This window comes from Pocillopora damicornis, chromosome 1 (assembly GCF_964200805.1).
Source record: "Pocillopora damicornis chromosome 1, jaPocDami1.2, whole genome shotgun sequence".
NCBI lineage: Eukaryota > Metazoa > Cnidaria > Anthozoa > Scleractinia > Pocilloporidae > Pocillopora > Pocillopora damicornis.
In genome coordinates this window covers 32,509,655-32,529,981 of record NC_142670.1, presented here as the reverse complement: position 1 = coordinate 32,529,981, position 20,327 = coordinate 32,509,655, and the positions used below count along the sequence as shown (strand labels likewise).

The window sequence follows — 20,327 nt, the reverse complement described above, 5'->3', positions numbered from 1 at the left end:
GAAAATTAGATAATTGATCACTCATAACTCGTTTAAATTTAAGCAGCCATTTCTCATGTTAGGGACGTCTTAGGTAATGTTCCTGACTTTTGAATGACAAATTTTGGAGACTGATACATTGATTTTCTGCTTTTAAATGAACTCTACAACAATGATTCTCAAAAGCATAAAAATAAAATCGCTCGTTTGGCTTTAAGCCCTCTGCACAGGATGGATATGTAAGATATTATCCATGGAACTACGTTTTCGTTGACGCTTAAGATACATTTGAATGAAAAAGTTGAAAATTGTTCATCATTTAGTTTAATAAAATAATCAAGATACTACGAGCGCCCTGATTGGTCAAAAACCTGTCGTTTATTGCACCGGTAAACCCATGGAAAATTTAAGTTTATGTTGTTCTCTCTCAGACGTTGACGAATGCAGCAAGGCTTATGCCGTTAAAATGAACGTATGCCATCCAAATGCATCTTGCACTAATACCCAAGGCTCATACAACTGTTCTTGCAATCCTACGCTTATTGGAGATGGTTTTAATTGTGAAGGTTAGTTTAATTTTTCATGAAGGCGATGAAGTTTATATTTGTTTCCCACCTTGAATGTAGCAGCAAATTGCTCAGAGTTGACTTTCATCCTAAATTCACATCGAAAAAGCATGATTTTACGCGCCCTTTTACACAAAACGAATCAACCTTTGATTATGTTTTAAATGATTTAAAACTCTTAAACGTACGTTTACATGATTTAGACATGACACTCTCCGGGAAACTCGAAAAACCTCTAAAAGAATCTCTAACGTTCAAAGTTTCCCTTATAACAATAACAGTTATGATTAATGAAACTTGTTTGACTTTAACAAGCCAATTTGTGCTATGAATATATATATATATAGTTGAAGGATGCTAATAGGCAGATTACAAACTGAGAAATAATTGTGTTACCACAGAATACCTCTGAGCTGGTATCGTAGTGTGGGAACTGAGGATCAGTTAGGTCTTAAATGCATTTGGTAGCATTCAGCTGTGGGGTAAAAACAACTCAGGCTTTGATGGACGATTAAAGCAAGAGGAAACACAACTCTTTATAATGCTATCATTTCATTCTAGCTTTTTTGTGCATCATCATTCTCCAAAGTAAACTCTTCTTAAAATTTACCTCATGAAATTTGTTCTTGTAAAACACAAGTCCTGTCTGGTTGTTTTCGAACTGATTGACTTGAAAAATGTCAACAACGAAAAAGTGTTATCTTTAATACTACAAACTTTTGTAATATTTATTTAATTTAATAGCCGACCCATGTTATGACTATCAAAACTTGAGTGATGCTAATAGAAAGAGCAGTTCCGTTACACCGGTATCTGGACCAGTGTTGTGTGAGAACCAACTCACCGGGGGATGGTATCGTTTTGTGGGAGCTGCAGGAACAAAAATGCCTACATCTCGTGTGCCAGCAAACAGATGTGGCACAGACTGGTCATGCTGGTTGGATGGTATTCATCCTACTGTAGAAGATGGTAATGTCAACAGGAATGTCTGCTTTAATGATCGCTCTACTGGTTGCAAATACTCAAAAACTATTGTTGTAAAAAACTGTGGATCCTACTTCATCTACAAACTTCAACAGCCACCTTGTAACTCACGCTACTGCCGTGCGGACTAAATGTGAAGCAAATATTACTTTGAGTGGCAAGAGGTCTCATAAATCGCTCCGTAGGTACATGTGTATAAGTCTTTTTTTAACATGTGACGTAGTTAATCTTTCTCCTCAATCGCAAACCTTAACAGTAGATTTTAACTATGGTGGCAAACAGGTATTTAATTCATTAGAATGATAATTCTCATCAGATAGCCTATGTCATCGAAGAGAGTTGCCCGAAGTATCCTCAAAGTAATCTTTAAGTAAAATATGCAGGACACAAACTCTCAAGATTATGGTTTTCGAGCCTTTTATTTATGTTTTTTTTTTCGCTTTTTTCATCTTTCAATTGCTGTAATCATCAATCATGGTTATTTTAGCATAGGTAAGTGGAATACAAGCAGGCACTCTCTTAGGTTACGGGCGTAGAAAAAAAAATGTGATGACAGTCAAAATCTGATGTCTTGTGACACTGCACAAAGTTTACGTAATAATTGTGGCTCTGTAATTTGCGAAGTTAAATCAATTCCCAGACACACAGTAAGCAAAATTCGATGGTTTAGCATGTTATAACCGTGTGCCAAATTTGTCCGATCGACCAGGATTCATTCGTAATGGATCGCTTACCTATCTGACTGATTCTAAATCTAAGTTAAAGATCTTTAAGCGATGGCTTCAAAGAGTCCCTATACAGCTTATTTAACTAAAGGCGCGGGCACATTATCCAACAACTTTGTAAACCGTTTAAGTACATCACTAACAATTTTTCACAAGAATGTTTGAGCTTCGAAATCATAGTTTCTCACTGTGAAATTTTCCTTTTTTATCCTGCAAATTTATTCAAAGAATCCTATGAAATTGCCTAGTCTTTTGAATCATCTGATGTTCATTTGTCTCTAATTTGCAAGAAGAGACCTGAACACAAAGCAAATGGGGCAAAGCAAGGCGATTTTATGACAACATATCAAAATATAGAAAAATCGTTGGCTGTCTTTTCAAAGGAAAATGATATGAGCTGGGTCACTTTGTGGCTCAGCTTCTTTAGTGGTACAAATAGAAGGGCATCGTGTCTGTTATCTCGTCATTTAACAGAAACTGCGTACCTCTTTGTAAATACATTTACCTTAAACAGACTATTTTCAGCTGAGTTTCACAACACGAACACCAGAAAAGACTCTTCAAATTTACTTGATAGCAATCGCGAAAAAGTAGCCTTCACCGTTTTCCAGTGGACTCAATATCGGTAACCAGGGAAAAATAACAACTTCGCAAAAAATGCATGAAAAGTAGAAAGAGAGTAATCAATCAAAAGTGGTTTTAACTTTACATCACAACTATTCAGTAAAAATGAAGTTATTGAAAAAGATTGTAACGTAAGGAACAGAAAAAGAAAAAAAAGGAAAAAAAACAGAAAACCTTACACTAACACATCTTATGGAGCACAAAAACTTGTGATAAGGATGAGTGTCTTAAATATTTCACAATATTTCAAGATATAACTATTGAAAACAATGATATTACAATTATTATATAAAACTAACTTCGAATTTTGTGGTCTCTTAATGTATCTATCACCTGTCTCTTCTTCCCAGTTTCTCGCAAACTAGAACGTACAAATAAGTTCAAACACTTTAAGGGGTGCTCCATCTTTCAAACTCCTTTTCTTTACAAAGTGCGACCTAATATTAAAGATGGTAGCCCACTAGGCCCTCTTGGCTGATTCCAAATTATACACTGCGGTATGACTCATAAAACTAACAAGGAAATCAACTTGTATCATCAAATTTATCCTTAATATTCTGCCTTACTTGTGGACACTGGGAATTAATCCTTTGTAAAATTCTCTTACCCCTACGTGCCTAAGATTTTGAAAAGAAACCACCGTGAGAAGAGGCAAGAAAAAAAAAATACCTATTACATGAAAACATGGTCGTGATCACTTAGCTCTAAGTGGAAGTCAATCAGAAAACTGGATCCAGTTCTCCGCCAATTTCGGTCCAGTTTTCTGTCAAATTGTTTCCCTTTTATGAAGATGGATGTGAAGCAAGAGATGGAAAGCTAGTTTATAACGAACTAAATATGTCAAGTTCTCATATTAAGTTCCAAATTACTTGAAAGTTTTACTAATCACATCCAACGCGCCTTTGTATTCCACCATCGTCTAATGATTCTTTAGAAAAGTAAAATAATGCATAATAAATAGCAACAGGAAACAGTGAAAATAGAACGATTTACCATAAAAAGAAAACTTGCGTAAAGAGACCCAGATATATTCAATTGGTTTTGGCTAATTTTATGGGCACAGAATCAAAACTTTCGCGCCGTGAATGGAAAGAGCAAAAGAGTGTGAAAGCTATTGTTCCTCCATGACATTTGAAATTCATCCATATTGTAGGGTTTCCCTAACCTTTTTTTGGTGCCCATTTGAACGTTAAAGCATTTTTTTAAAGGACTTATTTCGGACTCAAGTTTCAATGCATACGGAAACGAAGCTACTTGGCGACGATTTTCACGCAAGCGAAAATCAACAACTACAAGATTTGCCACAGTCCGATTTTTCCCGTGTACCTTAAAAGATTTGAGGAGCAATTCAATAACTATGAATTTTGTATATTGCAAATTAGGCCCATTGTTTGTTTTTGTAGTGATTCAACGCGTGTTTTCATTTTGAGTGCGTCAACACACTATACGATTCTTATTCTAGGACTGTCGATCCTTCTATTTTCATTCATTAATAAAGTCGACTTTTCTTGTCAGTAAAGGGCTTTTGTGTTTATATGATAAACACAAATTACATGGCTGCTTGTAGATATGAAATTTCTCTTATTGTGTCCAAATCGACATCTCATCTCATAAGAAATCTTTCAAGTACACGGCGAAAATCGGCCGGTGGCAAATCTTTTAGTTGTTGATTTTCGTTCTCAGCCGGTTTGTAGCATTTTTAGAAAGGAAGGAGAAAAGGAAAAATAATAAAGTTACAGTACTTTTGTCATTTTTATCTTATCAAAACCATGAAATCAAAGTTGTCATGATGTGCATAGTCGTTCTTGATTTTTGATGATGTCGCGAGCATGTATGCAATATTACCTTCCAATATAAATGAAAGAAAAAACACAATTTAATTAAGGACGTTCAGAGGTTCTTTTCATCCATGTAATAAGAATGCAGGACTTCTTTTTGACGCTAGTAAATGCATGCTTTGTCAGGGACAAAACAGTGTGATTCCATTTTGTTATTTTTCTTTCCTACGAAGTGCGTGCGTTTCATTTCATCATATAGGGATGCCTCTAACTTTGCTTTTTATCTTAAGGCTGATGAAGATTCTATGAAAATTATCTGTGTTTTATTTATCCACAAGTTACGCTTTAGATACTCATACCATTCCAAAAATTTGCAACATTTTTTAATAGATTCCAATTTTTTTCAAGCTGTTACACTTAAACAGTGCATTTTTATTCTCAACAACAAACAGGAACAAGAAATTAATTATTAAGAGCATGAGAGATATTGACTATTGTGACAGTGACTACTGTCACAAGAAACAACCACCGATGACAGCATCGTTTTCAGAGGGTTTTTATTTCTCAGTAAAAACTCTGGAGGAAGCGTGCTACATGCCATAAAAGGTAAGCCAGTTTCCTTAGACGTTAGCAAGTTAAAATCTGAGAGTGAGACATTTTATTTTCAAATGATTTCTTGGAAATAGTATGATATTTATTCCTTTCTGGGAAAAAATATTTCCGAAAATACTAAGATGGCATGATCCCCTTCTCCCGAGGTCATTGAAACTGGTGTCCTTGCAGCTATGTAATGGGATAAGATGTTGAAACTACGGTAATATATCTAATTCTATGACTAACAGAGAAAGGATCTTTTAAATCGATAGATTCACGACGTGAGCCTTTCCTCGCTTTTTTCTAGTAATTTGTTCAAAGAGTATATGTTAATTGATGATGAACACTGTCTTTATCAGATCTCCAATTTTAAGTTTGCAATACAGCAGAAAACCTTTAAATGTTGAAATCTTGGGCAGAGAATGAGAAAAGTTTAAATTTTCCTTTTTTTGTCGACTTTCTACAACTTTCCACGACTTCCTGCGTGATGCAAGGTTTTGGAATAGTTTACTTCTTTAATGTTTCTTTAATACTTGCTGCCTCTTGATCGAAGGAAACTTTATTATAATGCAATGGTCAAGCAGACAATGTTGTATGCCTCAGGCGTGTGGACATCCTACTCTGTAGAAAATATTCGGAAAGTTTCAGGTTGCTGATACGAAAGCGAACAGCCTTCAACTTTTTAAACAATTAAGTTGGGCCCCTTTTTATGATGAAGCGAAAATAAATAAGTCAATCTTGGTATATAAGCGAATTTCTGGCGATTGCCCATCCTGTATGACTCAGGTGGTAATAAGAAATGCAGATGTTAATGAACGAACGAGCAGACATGGACAATTGAACCTTGTCTAGCCCCGATTCAAGCGGGAGTCAGAGGGAGGGAGGTCCTTCACAGTATCGACTATCCGCCTCTGGAATAAAATCCCCAGCGAGATAAAAAACAAATAGAATCTTATATGCCTCCAGAAATCCATATTAGAACATTTTGTGAATAGTTGTAAAGAATTAGATTATTTTATTAACCGGCCTTATCTTTACTCTGTTTTAATTTACTAGTAAGACAGTTTTTTAACTTTTAAATTATAGTTTTATTTAAATAGCTACTTATACAGTTCGTCCTTAATGTTTTTATGTAATACCATTAGTTTTTTAATTTGTTCTATTTACCGAGGGCCACTGGTTATTCAGTAAATTTACCGCTTTGTCTAGCCCTCGTTAAATAAAGTTGATGATGATGATGATGGTGATAATGATGATGATGATGATAATGATGAAGATGATGATTATTATTATAATTATCATTGTTATTTTAGGTCAATCCGGAAATTGGATCCAGCACGAAAACAAGCTGGGCTCAGGTCTCATCCAATCTCGGTATAGTTCTCTGTCAAATTGTTTCAAACAGGCAATACATGTACCTCCCTTTGATGTAGATGGATTTGAGACTAGAGATGAAAAGCTAGTCTATAACGTACTAAAAAAATTTAGTTCTCATATCAAGATCCACCTTACCTGAGAATTTTACTAATCACATCCAACGCGCCTTTGTATTCCACTATCATGAGCTTATTCTTTAGAAAAGTAAAATGAATGAACAATAAATGACAGCAGGAAACAGTAAATACAAAAAGATTCAGCAAAAGAGAATTGCGTAGAGACAGCTCCAGGTATATCCAATTGGTTTTGGCTAATTTTATGGGCACAGGGTCAAAACGTTCGCGCCATGCGTTCCCATAGCCTTTATGCTGTGCAAAAAATAACGATCGCAACCCTGGTCAAGTGAAACAAAAATGATACGAGCAAACTTCATGTTCCACCCAAATAGCAAACTCAGGTTAATCACTTCGATTTAAATTGTAATAAAACCATGAGTTGCAAAATCAGGTAAATCATAATTTACCCTTTGTTAAGTGTAAGATGCAAGATTCAGGATGAAGAAAATAACATACATGATGCTTCTTAGGGTACATATTGAAAGTTTCATCACAATATTCTGCATTTCCTCGAATATTAATTTCATAATTCTTCATATGCATGTACTTACTTCGCTTCCAGGCGCCACTGATCGTTGAAAAATATTTCCACACGAACTTTATTCCAACGTTTTGGTCCATACATAATTGCTAAAAAAAAAACCAACAGACAAACAAACAAACAAACAAAAATCACGACTCAATTTATCGCCTGCTTAAATATAATATTCTTTGCGACTTTGAAAAGTCAATCGCTCTGACGAAGGGCTAACGCTCGATACGGCAGCTTTTTCACTCTTTACGAAATCCAATTTACATTTTCAACTTAATTGTTAAAACTAAATTACTTACTTATTATGTAACTGTATTATCGGAGTATCTTCATCTACGTTTTTAATGTTGATGTCTTAAACGCACTCAATTGATCATAGTTATGGAGAAATTGAAGTTAAAGTTATAAAAATTTGTATGGCCAAATCCCTGGGTCTAACTGTAGGTTAACACCGATAGAACCGTAATTTGCCAAAGCTAAAGTCTTTCCATGTAGCAAAACGGAAGACATCGAAAATGCGTTTATATGGCAGACATTAAAACGCGTGCTCACGTATTTTAATTGCTTCAAAAACTTCATTAGGTCCAGACTGACAGCTATTAACTTTGTTAACATACCATTTTCAATACAGAAAGGTCGGTTTCTACTACTTAATCTACTATTGAATGCAGGTGGTCGACTCGAAATTTGTGGGATACTAAAAGCATCAATATTGAGCTCCCTTGTCTTGAGAAAGCATGGAATTTTCAGCGTTACTAACATTGGCAGTCTGGACTGCATCGATAGCTTACTTGACGTCTGGTAAAGGTGAGTTGCAAACTGCGAATAATTTTCTATCGCTTTCTTCATACTTCAGCGCGTGTTATCTTATTCCCATCACTCTTTATTACCTATTCATATATATATATATGTATATATAGGAAGTCTGCAAGTCGATTTTCGCGTGGAACAGTGCTCAATACGTACGTATATATGTATATATATATATATATATATATATATATATATATATATATATATATATATATTTTTTTTTTTTTGGGCTAGTTCGCAACACTTGATGCACTGAGCTTATAACATTTCGTTATTTCAAAGCTAACAACCTGAGCACTTTTCTTTTTTAATTGGATGTCTCAAAAAAATAGCTTTATTGAACAGAAGGTTTGTCTAATTTTGAAAGTTTGTATATTTCCAAATTTAAAATTTATTAAAATATATATTATTCATTGTTCTTAAAACTCTGATGCTATGATCTATATTTTTCAACGGGAGAAAAGTTGTGTGGGTGGAGGTTATTCGTCATGAGAAAAAAAAATGAATGAATGAAAACGATGAACAGATCGATGAGTTGTTTTAAGAAATCAAATGACGGAAATAAAGAGATTATTATATTGACCATTGCTAAGCAATTATAACAACCTACGTTGGCTGGCAAAAGTCAAAAATTAAAAATATCATTCTAGATTTGTACGTTTCGAAAACTTTCGAAAACGAATATAAATCTGCTCTTTGACGCAAGATAAGAATTTTTTTTTAGCTTCAGTTTGCATGAATTTCCTCTGTTAATGATAACTGTTCAAAGAAAAGAGCCACAAGCGACCTCTTCAGTACGTTATACATTCCTTTAATAAACACTGAATAGTCACGCACCTGTTTATTTAAAGGAAAAAAAAAGCCCTTGAAGACCATTCCTGATCAAAGTTTTAACGATCCCTATATGAGAATTCAAATTAAGTTTTTTTTTTTTTTTTTAAACAGATTTATTGACCATTACACATGTTAAATACAGCAAATTAAACAGCCAAGAAAAAAAATGAAATATATGTGCAAAGTGATTTAAAGTGATAAGGTCAAAAGGGAAGGTGCGAACAGGACGCGAGGACACATGCGAGGCACCTCCATTGCACTGATGACAACCACATCAAAAAATGCAAACACCGATTAACTTCCTAGTTAAAATTTCACGGGCTATTTCATGAGTTCGCCTTTCCTATCGGTATTATAGGCTCAGGTAAAATTGGCGCAGCTTCTTGTATTCCCAAATTCATGTAAAACATTAAATGTTTTCCGTCAAGTTTCCGTACCTCAAAAACACTCAAATACTCAAATTAAGGTAGTTTTAAGTTATTATTTAAGTTGTAGAAAACGGCGAAGAAATTTACAAAGTTTTAAGATACATTTAACGAATTATTTTTTTTCTCATCAATTCTTTGTTTGACTTACGTTCTCGAAGTATTTGCCCTAACAAATTGCTGAGTTCCGAGAATTTTGGCTCTTAGAACTTTTTTTTTCAAAATGTCATTTTTTTTTCGACGGAAAGTATGTACTATAATCATATTTCAATTTGCCTATTTTAGAGCGAGAGCGTGCAATGGTGTTTCCGGACTACTACTTCTTTGCTGAAAGACGACTGGTAAACCATATAATCGAAACAAGAAAAGTCAAGAACTTTGATGATTGTGAGCTTTTATGCTACCTGAACGATAATTGTGTCAGTCTTAACTTCAAAAAAGATCCTGACAATAATAAAACAGTTAACATCTGTGAACTAAATAACGCCACGCATCTGAAATATGACAGTGACTTGAAAACTGATGCCAATTTTTATTATCGTGGCTCGAAGGTGAGTTATAAATCGATTTTTCGAAATTTTCGCCTTGGAATAATATAAAAACAATGAGGAATGTTTATGCAAATTTGTGTGTATTCGATCATTTGGTATTTTGTTTTAACAACAACACAACAGCAAAAATATTTTATTCATACTTTTCAAGTACAACGAGAAGTAAAAAAAAAAAAAAAAAAAAAAGAGGAAAAAAACTACAAGTAAAAAAAGGAACTTATGAAGGAAACAATAATTAAGGCCAAACTAATTCACAAGGGAAGAAGTGTTTCTTCTTTCATTTAATCTCTCCATCTTTCTTTCGCTATTTTTTTTTCTCCTTCAGAACGCTTGTGACAAGAGTTTCCAGTGCCAAAATAAAGCGACTTGCCAGTCTGGATTTACACTCAAGGGATATCGGTGCTTGTGTCCTCCTGGATTTAAGGGAGAACTTTGTGAAACGGGTACGAGTCTGAGTCAACACTTGAAATGACGTATATGTGAGACTTTTTCCTGATTTTCAATGCTGGTATGACAACTTTCCCTTAGCTGGTGAAAGTGGCGTGAATTTGTGTCATTGTATATTGAGCTGAATTTTTCCAAAATAACATATCTTAGTATAGCTTAATGAACGTGTGTATTGTGTTCTTCGCTCGCTCTCGTTAGCAAAATGGTGAAAACAGTTATGGTTTGCACTCTTTAACACCGTAATTGCTTATGAGCGGCAATTTTTGCATAATTTTGATGGCCCATTTTGGGTTTTTTAAACTTGATTTAATAGACGTTGACGAATGTAAAGGAAACCACGCTTGTCACGAAAGTGCAAACTGCACCAACACCATTGGATCACACGTATGCGATTGTCAGCCTGGATATACTGGAAACGGACAAAATTGCACAGGTAGATTTTAAAAGATTTTTGTTTGAATAATAGAGAGGCCTTGGCTGTGCTCTTTCCTGTTGTAAAGCACGCAGAAAGCGGCTAGAACAGAAAGAAGTTTAGAGAGAAACACGAGACGTAGTCGGGGAGGATATTTGTCTTTGCTCACTTTATTATCACGTGAATTACGGCGCTTGGCATGTTTAGAAACCTTAATTAGGATTTTCTGCTGCTACTTGCCGGCTCCCGTGTTCCGAAATTTCACTTTTAATTAACGAAAAAAGGTTGAGAGAAGTCCGGGAAATGGTCGAACATAGTACATTTTCTGATGAAGCAAGCTCTTTTAACCAATAGCAGCGTGCGTTATATCCGAACTTTATTGAAAAGCCCTTCCGAACCTGGCTGGAAAAGAGCAACTTGAACACCATAGTAATCGGCATTGCTAGAAAGTACGATCCCAGATGAATTGTTTTACACCGCCGTCAATTGTTGTTTTAATAACGTAAATTACGGCGCCTGATATGTTTACAAACCTTTGTTTGATTCTTCTGTTGCTACTTGCCGGCTCGCTTCAGTTCCGAAATTTCACTTTCAATTATCGGAGAAAAGCTAAAAAGAAGTCCCAGAAAAGGTCGAACATAGTACAATTGGCAGATTGCGTGACAGCTGTAGCTCATCTCTATGCTCTATACTCTCATAGAGCACGCTCTTTCAACCAATGACAGCGCGCGTTATATCCGAACTCTATTATAATAAAGTAACAGACCGCACTTTCTATCGGTTTACCAGCGTAGTAAACGTCTTCAGATGTTGGGAAACCATTCGAAAAAAAAGTAGATCAACCGCCTCCAGCTCGTTCTCACAAAATCCAGCGTGGATTATATCGCCAGTAAACTGAGAGAAAGAGCGATAAATTAAGGTTCTACAAAAACTGCGGTGCTGCGTCGGTGGGAGAGTGTAACAGGGTAATTTAGTATTATCAACTGAGTTGATGAGGTAAATTGGCCACCGTAAAGAGTGTTGCAGCGAATGCTCGAAACGTCAGCTTTGAAACTCTTTACAGAGGCCAATTTGCATTATCAACTCAGTTGATAAGGTAAGAAAAATAATGGGGAAGGAAAAAAATCTTAAAGAAATGGCAGGTTGAGTCCTGAAGGGATTGTATATTTTTCTCTGACCTTATCTGACCCTTTTCATAGAACGAAAGGAAACCTTTAGGAGGCAGAGAGAAATTACACACTCCTGGGAAATAATTGTGTTACTACCGAATACCTCGGGGCTGGCATCGTTGTGCGGGAGCTGAGAATCAAAACTGTCTTAAACGCATTTGGTAGCATATAGTAGAGGTACATAAACTCACACTTAAATGAGCGATTAAAGCAAAAGGAAACATGACTCTTTGTAATGCTATCAGTGATTGAGGAAGGGCTAACGTTCGAAACGTCAGCTTTTTTACCCTTTACTGTGGCAAATTTACGTTTTCAACTCAGTTGTTACCACTAAATTATCTGCTATAACTATCAAAACCTGGGTGATGCCAATATTAAGAGTAGTAACGCTACACCGCAATTTGGTCCAGTTTTTTGTAACGACCTATCCCCCAAGGGATGGTACGTTTTGTGGGAGCAGCAGGAACAAGCCAGTTGTTTCAGAGCCGATAGCTTGATAAACTGAAATACTCGTGATAAAATATACGTTTCAAATATCTAATTCGTGGAACACAAAAAGAGAAAAAAACTGTCTTGTTTTGTATGATTATCAAAGTAATCACTCGACTGAGAGTCCGCTTAATTTTAAATTGGCAAACATGATGAAGTGCAAATATATATGTGGTTTCCTCAGATATTGACGAATGTAAAGGAAATCACTCTTGTCACGTGAATGCTACCTGCACGAACACCAATGGATCCTATCTTTGTGAATGCTACCCTGGATTTAATCGAAATGGTCAAAGCTGCACAGGTGAATTTAATCTCTTTGCTATAATATTTAGAATATTTCTGCTCGAATATAACCTGAAGCTGCTGAGGCGGCCATATTATTAGTTTCTCATATGTAAACGATACCGGTTGTGCCTTACGTCTGCCTACAGCTGTCCTTTAATGCATTGTCTGAGAAAGAAGGAGCTCAAATTCGGATCCTGGTGAGTTTATCTGGATCTCCAACATCACTGCTTTAGTCTCAAGGCCTTAAAGTATTTAAAGACATGCGAGTTACAATATTTAATTCTTTTTCGCCTAAAAACACTGTAGGTACGTTTAAGCAATTGCTATCTACAATCGAGTGAGTGAATAACAGACCAATAATAACTTGCACGCTATATCTGTGGATCCATAGCATTAAATAAAGCGATTTTAGCAGCAACTATCGTCCTACCAGTGCTAAGTTTTGTTTTTTTAAGCAGCATTACCCATACATGCTTATGCATGGAGTTGCCATGATCTACTTCCGGTTTGTCTCAGAGCCTTGATGTTAGGAGATATAAAAAAGAACATTGGAAAGGAGAATATAACATCTAAGTTGCACGTTTCAAATTTCAAGCTCGTTAAAGAAAAAGAAAGAGAAAGCTTTCTCTTATTATCTGAAATGATTAAAGTATTTACAAAACGTTAGACGACAAAAATAAAGTGCAAAATGTATTTACGGTTTCTCAGATATTAGAGTGGTTTAGCAAGAGGACGGGAACGTCATTTCAGAACAGGAAAGCGCGCGGATAATCTGGACACGACTCTATTTCGACTTCCAGTGTTAGCGTTGCCGTTCTCCCCATCAAGTTCAAGATGACATTTCGCTGATTTCCCGTCGAGATCAAAACGCCTAGGATTTGCGTTAATTGTGCACTTATAAACGAGATAATGCTGTTTGGAATGATTTCAGAACTCATTTCCATATAACCAGGTTCCTTTCTTTGTTTTATTCGGTGAGTTTGTGAAAATTTACCGCCACATTAATTCTGGATTCCCGAAAGGGAACACGATCGTTAGCAAGCGATCTAAGATTTTAGGGCCTAGTTACCTTTTGTAATTGAGCGTGGCTTTAAGCAACGTTAGGGTTTTTCTTTGATACATTTCTTAAACCATATATGAAAAGTCTAAGAACGGGCGCTGTTAATTTTATCGTGAATTAATTCATCAATAAATTAAACTTGCTTCATGTTGAAGTTTATCAAAATGAAACAACACGAAAGTTACCTGCCATATTATTCAGTATTATTTGTTGTCATTGTCGTTTTAACCGTGATTAAAAATTGTGCTGCGAATCGAAGTAAGAGATAAAAAAAATTTGAGAATAGCTCAGGCTGCACTTTTTTATGTCTTTAGTTTTGATCAGCGCCGGTGAAAACTTAGACAAGAAAGTCATCTACGAAAGAAAATAACAATCAACTTGATTTCGGCACGGTTTTCTAAATCTATTAATTTGATTCAGTCTTCAACGACTTTATTCGTTAAAAGAATTAAATAAAAAAAAAAAAAACAAAATAAAACGGGAACGAAGTCTGATTCCTCAGTCTAACCGTTTCGTTGGTGACTAGTTTGAGTGCATTTCATTCGTTCATGGTTAAACGGGAACTCATTGTAAACAACTCCATCGTTGGGTCGCTTGATCACTACATGTTTCGCCATGACTCCTGCTTAAAAGAGGTGTACTGTCATGATTGAGAAGAATATTCAGTAAACAAGGGAAAAAACGGCGACGATTTCAATTCCAAATTATACTTTACAAAATTATGAAGAAAAACCAGTAGTGCTGAAATCTAGAAGCACGAAACGAAATGACAGCGATACAAATCGTAGAAAAAAATATTTAGTGGGCTTCAAAATTTGACAGATGAATCTGCAGACTCGAGATTTAACTGAAATGAACTAATTTCAAAGTTTAATCGCCCATGTGGATTCATATTGACAACTCACTTGTAGTAAACTATCCTCGGTTTGTGCTTGTCGTTACACTCTCAAAGAGGATAATTTCGTTGTCCTTCAAGTGGTCTATGAAACCGAAAATTCAAGGCTGATAATGATCCGAAAAAGCCAAGGTTAGGATATTCAAGAACAAATATAACGTGGACGGTTTGTTGAAACGACTGCTAAGTCACTTTTCAACACAACGCGACGGTGTTCTCGACCCAGTTTTTTCTCGGCATTTTTGCTGCGCGCACCGTTCTGAAATGACGTTCCAGTCCTCTTGCTAAACCACTCTATTAACGAGTGTAGAGGAAATCATTCCTATCACGTGAATGCTACATGCATGAACACCCTTGGATCACATGTATATGAATGTCACCCTGGATATGCTGGAAATGAACAAAACTGCACAGGCGAATTTAATCTCTTTCCGGAATATTCATGACATAATTGACTCCAGCGCCGCACCATTCAGCCGCTTTCACTCATGACTCGTAATATAAGCAGCGGTTTTTCATGAAGGCGATGAAATTTTTATTTCGTTTCCCGCGTTGAAAGTAGCAGTAAATTCCTACGAGTTGACTTTCCTCCGAAATTCACATCGAGGAAGCATACTTTTATGCTACCTTGTGCACAAAAACGAATAATTTTTTGATTATGTTTTAAATGATTTAACAACCATACACGAACTTTTACACGATGCAGACATGAAACTCTCCGTGGAACTAAAAAACCTTCAAGAATCCCAAAGCTTTAAAGATTCCCTAATAATAATAATAATAATAATAGCAGCTATGATCCTTATTTGACTTATGCAAACCGATGAATGAGTTGCCAGCAATCGGATCCTTGTGTTTTCGCAAAGATTTCTGGGAACGCAACGGGGTAAAAATTACAACTCTCTAGAAATAAATGTATGGCGAAAGGCTGTTTTGAGGTCCAAAGAAACGTTTACGAAGAGAGATCACCGCTTTTTTTTTGCCGCTGCTTTATCGTAATTGGATTGGGTAATGTTGATTCAAGGGAAGCGTAAGTTTTGTTTGAACAACCATGAAATATGAATTAGAATGAGCCGATTGACTTTTCACCATGCGCACGGTTTATTGTGAAATTGACATCGTGTTCTGGTCTCGAAATTTAGACATATTAGCCTTTTCAGTTTTGTTTACGTGTGTCAAGTCTACTTATAGCTTCTAGCTTTTTTCTTGGCTTGGTAATACAAAAGAGCGCTACAACGCTACCTTGAAGCAGCAGGAGATCGAAATGGTGTGTTTGGGCATTGAATAATATCGCGATACATAGCTGTTATTTGCCGGCTAAGGGTCGGTCGATATGGTAAAAAACTGTGACCGAGGTCTTGAAAATGCTGGCCGAGGTCACAGTTTTTCACCATACGGACCGACCCTTAGCCGGTAAACAAATTTTTTTTTTTTTAACTTAACGAAACACATTCTGAAAGAACCCCAATGATTTAGGGCTATAAATACGACAAGATCTTCCATAAACTGAACAATTTCTGAGCGATTAAATGGTAGTTAAAGTAAAGGTGATACAAATTAAGGAGAGATGCTTCACTGAAACATTTTCACTTGCGTAAATAAAGGTGATTTAAAAGGCTTCCAAACAAAGTTTGAAACATCATTTTTACAAGTATCTGTCACAATCTGACACATGCCAATTAGAGAGCGCGTAAGAAAAAAAAAGCGCAAGAAGATTTGAAAAACAACGGAACTAGTTTGGCAAGGACTGTCGCGACAATGTTTTCTTCAAAAACAATCAATGATATAACGGAAAGTATTATTCACTCTCATCGACGATTCATTCATGTACGAAGATTTACCTCTGTTCATTAAGTAAACGGCCAGGAAAGTAATTGTGAGTAAATTCAAATTTTTTATTTTGAAGTTGTGAGAGTTTGCTCGTTTGTTTGCTGCAACGGCGTATGTAAATCTGGTCTTTCCTCCACAAAAACGAAATTCGAACCGCACACTCCAACGAGACACAAGGGGATTTAACGCGGCCTTTTCTCAATAAATTCCTTCAGTTTCTGTTGTGCAATTTATGGTCCAAATGTCCAAATTGAACGGACTTTGAAAGACTCACCGAGAGCGTATATTTATTGTCGAACTGAAATTAAAACTTCGCTCGTTCTTTCACTACGAACAAATTGTTTGAGAAAATTCAGACATTAATTGAATGAAAGTTCCATTGTTCAGTTTACCTGTAACCAAATACCTCACGTTTTAACTTTCTATGTACTTTTTGGGAATGATTAAAATCGATTGCAGACGGTTTTTAGGCCGCTTGTCAGCCAACGTAATGACACTATTGCCTATACAAATTCATTCTGAAACCAATATTTTTTTGTCAGTGATTTGAGAGAGAGAGAAAAGAGAGGATTCATAAGTCGGCTTGAGGTAGTGACCGATGTATTTGCTTAAAAATACTGCCCAGCGGGAAAAACGAGGTATATTTATGAAAAATGGCAACGAAATTTGAGCTGTACTCAGCGACTCACGAAAGCGTTACCGTGGCCCGTGGGCAGAGATAGGAAAATACTGACCGGGTAAAGAACCAATCAGATTGCAGGATTCGTTACCGTGCCCTCTAAAAAAAAAGAAATTAAAGTAATTGCTTAGGAAATCTTTGTGCAAACGCAAGGATCTGATTACTGGCAACTCATTCATTCGCGTTATGATTATAAATAATTGGATGGTGCTAATAGACAGAGAGTCATTGCACACTCCTGGGACTTAATTGTGTTACTACCAAATACCTCTTGGCTGGTATCGTTGTTTGGGAACTGAAGATCAAAAATGTCTTAAACGCATTTGGTAGCTTCCAGTTGAGGTACAAACAACTAAAGGGCTTTGATGGGCGATTAAAGCAAGAGTTCACATAACTCTATATAATGCTATCATTTCATTTTAGTTCCTATTTGCATCATCACTGTCCAATCCAAATTCTTCTTTAAATTTTACTTAACGCATAGTTGTTCTTGTAAAACATTAGTCCCATCTAGTTGATGTCGAACTGATTGACTTGAAAAATGTCAGCAAAAAATGTAACCTTTGTTACTATAACCTTTTTATAATGTTTATTTCATTTACTAGCCGACCCATGTCATAATTATCAAAACCTGAGTGATGCCAAGAGAAAGAGCAGTTACGTAACACCGATACACAAACCAGCCTTATGTGACGACTTACTCTCCACGGGATGGTATCGTTTTGTGGGAGCTGCAGGAACAAAAATGCCCACAACACGTGTGCCAGCATACAGATGTGGTACACACTGGTCAGGCTGGTTGGATGGTGCTCATCCTACAGTGGAAGATGGTGAAGTTTTCAGGAAGGTCTGCTTTAGTGATCGCTCTACTGGTTGCCGATACACAAGAATGTTTTTTGTAAAAAACTGTGGATCCTACTTTATCTACAAACTTAAAAACCCACCTAGTTGTAACTCACGCTATTGTGGTACAGACTGAATGTAAAGCAAATATGCTTCGCGTAGAAAGAGAACTCACAAATCGCTCTGTAGATACATGTGTACAAGGTTTTGACATGCGACGTATTCAACCATTCTTCTCTATCGTCAACATTATCAGCAGATTTTAACTTTGGTGGCAAACAAGTATTTATTTCATTAGAATGATGATTCTCATCGGATAGCCTTTGTCATTGAAGAGAGAATTGCCCGAAGGATCTTTAAAGTATTCTTCAACTAAAATCTGCAAGACACAAACTCTCAAGCTTATGGCTTTCGGGCCTTTATGTCTTTTTTTCGTTTTTTTCATCCTTCTTTTGCTGTAATTATAAGCCATGATTATTTTAGCGTTGGTCAGTTGAATATAAACAGGCGCTATCTTTCGCTATAGGCGTAGAAAAAAAAGTGATGACAGTCAAAATCCGATGTCCTATGAAATTACGTAAAGTTAACGTAATAATAGTAACTCAGAATTTTAAACGTTGAACCAATTTCCAGACACAGTAAGCAAAATTTAATGGTTTAGCCTGCGTAACCGTGTGTTAAATGTGTCCGAATCGACCAGAATTCATTTGAAATTATTGTATCGCTTACATCTCACGCTTATTTTGAATCCAAGTTAAAGATCTTTACGCAATGGCTTCAAAGTGTCCCTATACAGCTTATTTAACTAAGCGCACGGGCACTTCATTCATTCCTGACGAAATTTGTTAAAATAATTTTATACAGGTAATCACGTGTTTCCAGTGTAATTTGGGATAAAACAGAACGAGAAAATTTTCAACGACCAACAAAATTGCATGAAGCCGTAGGGCGAGTGCAACTTATGCTTGTATTATTAAGTTTAAAAGCTGCATGTAGCTTTTAAAAGTTGACCTGTTTTACAACGGTTAATGTTTGCCCATCACACTTACACGCTAAAAGAAAGGTATTCAGAACTGCGATGTGTTAAAAACAAGTATTTAGAGTAGCTTAGGTAAACAAAAGTTGTAAATAACTTTTTACACCGTTTAAGTAGATCACCAAAAATATTTTACAGGAATTTTAGATTTGAAATCAAAATCATAGTTTCTCACTGTGAAGTTTTCCTTTTTCATAATGCAAACATATTCAAAGAATCCTACGAAAAATAATAAGCGTAGAAAAGAAACCCACCCCCACCATAACCCCCAAAGGCTACTGCCTGAGATTTCAATATTCTAGCTGAGATTAGTCTTCCAATCATTTGATGTTCAAGTGTCTCTTGTTTACAAGAAAAGACCTGAACACAAAGCAAATGAGGCAAAGCGATGCGAGTTTATTAACAACGAATCAAAATATAGAAAAATCGTCGGTGGACTTTTTAAAGCAAACTTATATGAGCTAGGTCAATTGTGGCTCAGATTCTTGAGTGGTGTAAATAGAAGGACATCGTGTATGTTATCTCATTATCTCCCAAAAACTGTGTATCTCTTTGTAAATACATTTACCTTACACGGACTATTCTCAGCTGAGTTTCATAACACGAACACGACCGTAAACGTTGAGGGCAATGTAGTCCACGGGTCCGAGTAGGTTCTCGATACCACTTATCTGATGAAAGATTGTGAAAGACTCTTCAAATTCACGTGATAGCAATCGCGAAAGAGTAGCTTTCACCATTTTTTACTGGAGTTGGTGTCAATGACCAGAAGAAAATAATAACCACAACAAGGAGATGTTGCAGTGAAGTAAAAACAGAGCCATATATCAAAACTGGGTTTAACTTTACATCGCAACGATTCAGTAACAAATGGAGAAAGTTATTGAAAAAGATTTTTACGTAAGGAATAGAAAAAGGAAAATAAAGTCATTTTTAACTTAATATTGAACATTTTTTCTTGATTAATTGCAAGTAGTTTTCACAAGTATCGTTTGAATAATTATGAAGTTAATAGTAATAAAAAAAAAACTTGCAAAAAGGCATCTCTTGTACTTCATGCCCTTGTTAGTGCTACGAGAATGTACATAAATTTGATACCCGCAAGAGACAAGTGGGGGGGGGTGGGGGTGGGAGGGTTCTTCATAAAAGAACAATGGGAGAAATCATTGTTATCCTTAGGACCTGAGAATAGTAGTGGATACCTCTTGCATTGTTGTACATAAATTTCTCTGGAAAAAAATCTTATTCACATGCTGCTGGTAAATAAAGTTACCGATCAAA

At 36.0% G+C, this 20,327-nt stretch overlaps 2 protein-coding genes across 3 annotated transcripts in view; both read left to right on the top strand.

Moving 5' to 3' along the window:
- LOC149053370 (uncharacterized) overlaps positions 1 to 1,660 on the top strand; it is a 76,239-nt gene extending 74,579 nt beyond the window's left edge. Inside the window, exons 5-6 of the mRNA XM_089182850.1 lie at positions 411 to 545; positions 1,290 to 1,660. Of these exons, the coding sequence (XP_089038976.1) occupies positions 411 to 545; positions 1,290 to 1,660 (506 nt within the window). The remainder of the gene's footprint in view (positions 1 to 410; positions 546 to 1,289) is intronic.
- A 6,203-nt stretch (positions 1,661 to 7,863) lies between these two features.
- The window catches only part of LOC149053356 (uromodulin-like), a 272,818-nt gene continuing 260,354 nt past the window's right edge, over positions 7,864 to 20,327 (top strand). Inside the window, exons 1-6 of one of the 2 annotated variants that reach the window (XM_089190174.1) lie at positions 7,864 to 8,082; positions 9,633 to 9,898; positions 10,224 to 10,341; positions 10,659 to 10,778; positions 12,600 to 12,719; positions 17,773 to 18,146. In XM_089190174.1, the coding sequence (XP_089046300.1) occupies positions 8,013 to 8,082; positions 9,633 to 9,898; positions 10,224 to 10,341; positions 10,659 to 10,778; positions 12,600 to 12,719; positions 17,773 to 18,146 (1,068 nt within the window). In that variant the 5' untranslated portion in view covers positions 7,864 to 8,012. Of the gene's footprint in view, positions 8,083 to 9,632; positions 9,899 to 10,223; positions 10,342 to 10,658; positions 10,779 to 12,599; positions 12,720 to 17,772; positions 18,147 to 20,327 lie in introns of those variants that run through there. The other variant, XM_089190165.1, reaches the window with a different exon arrangement.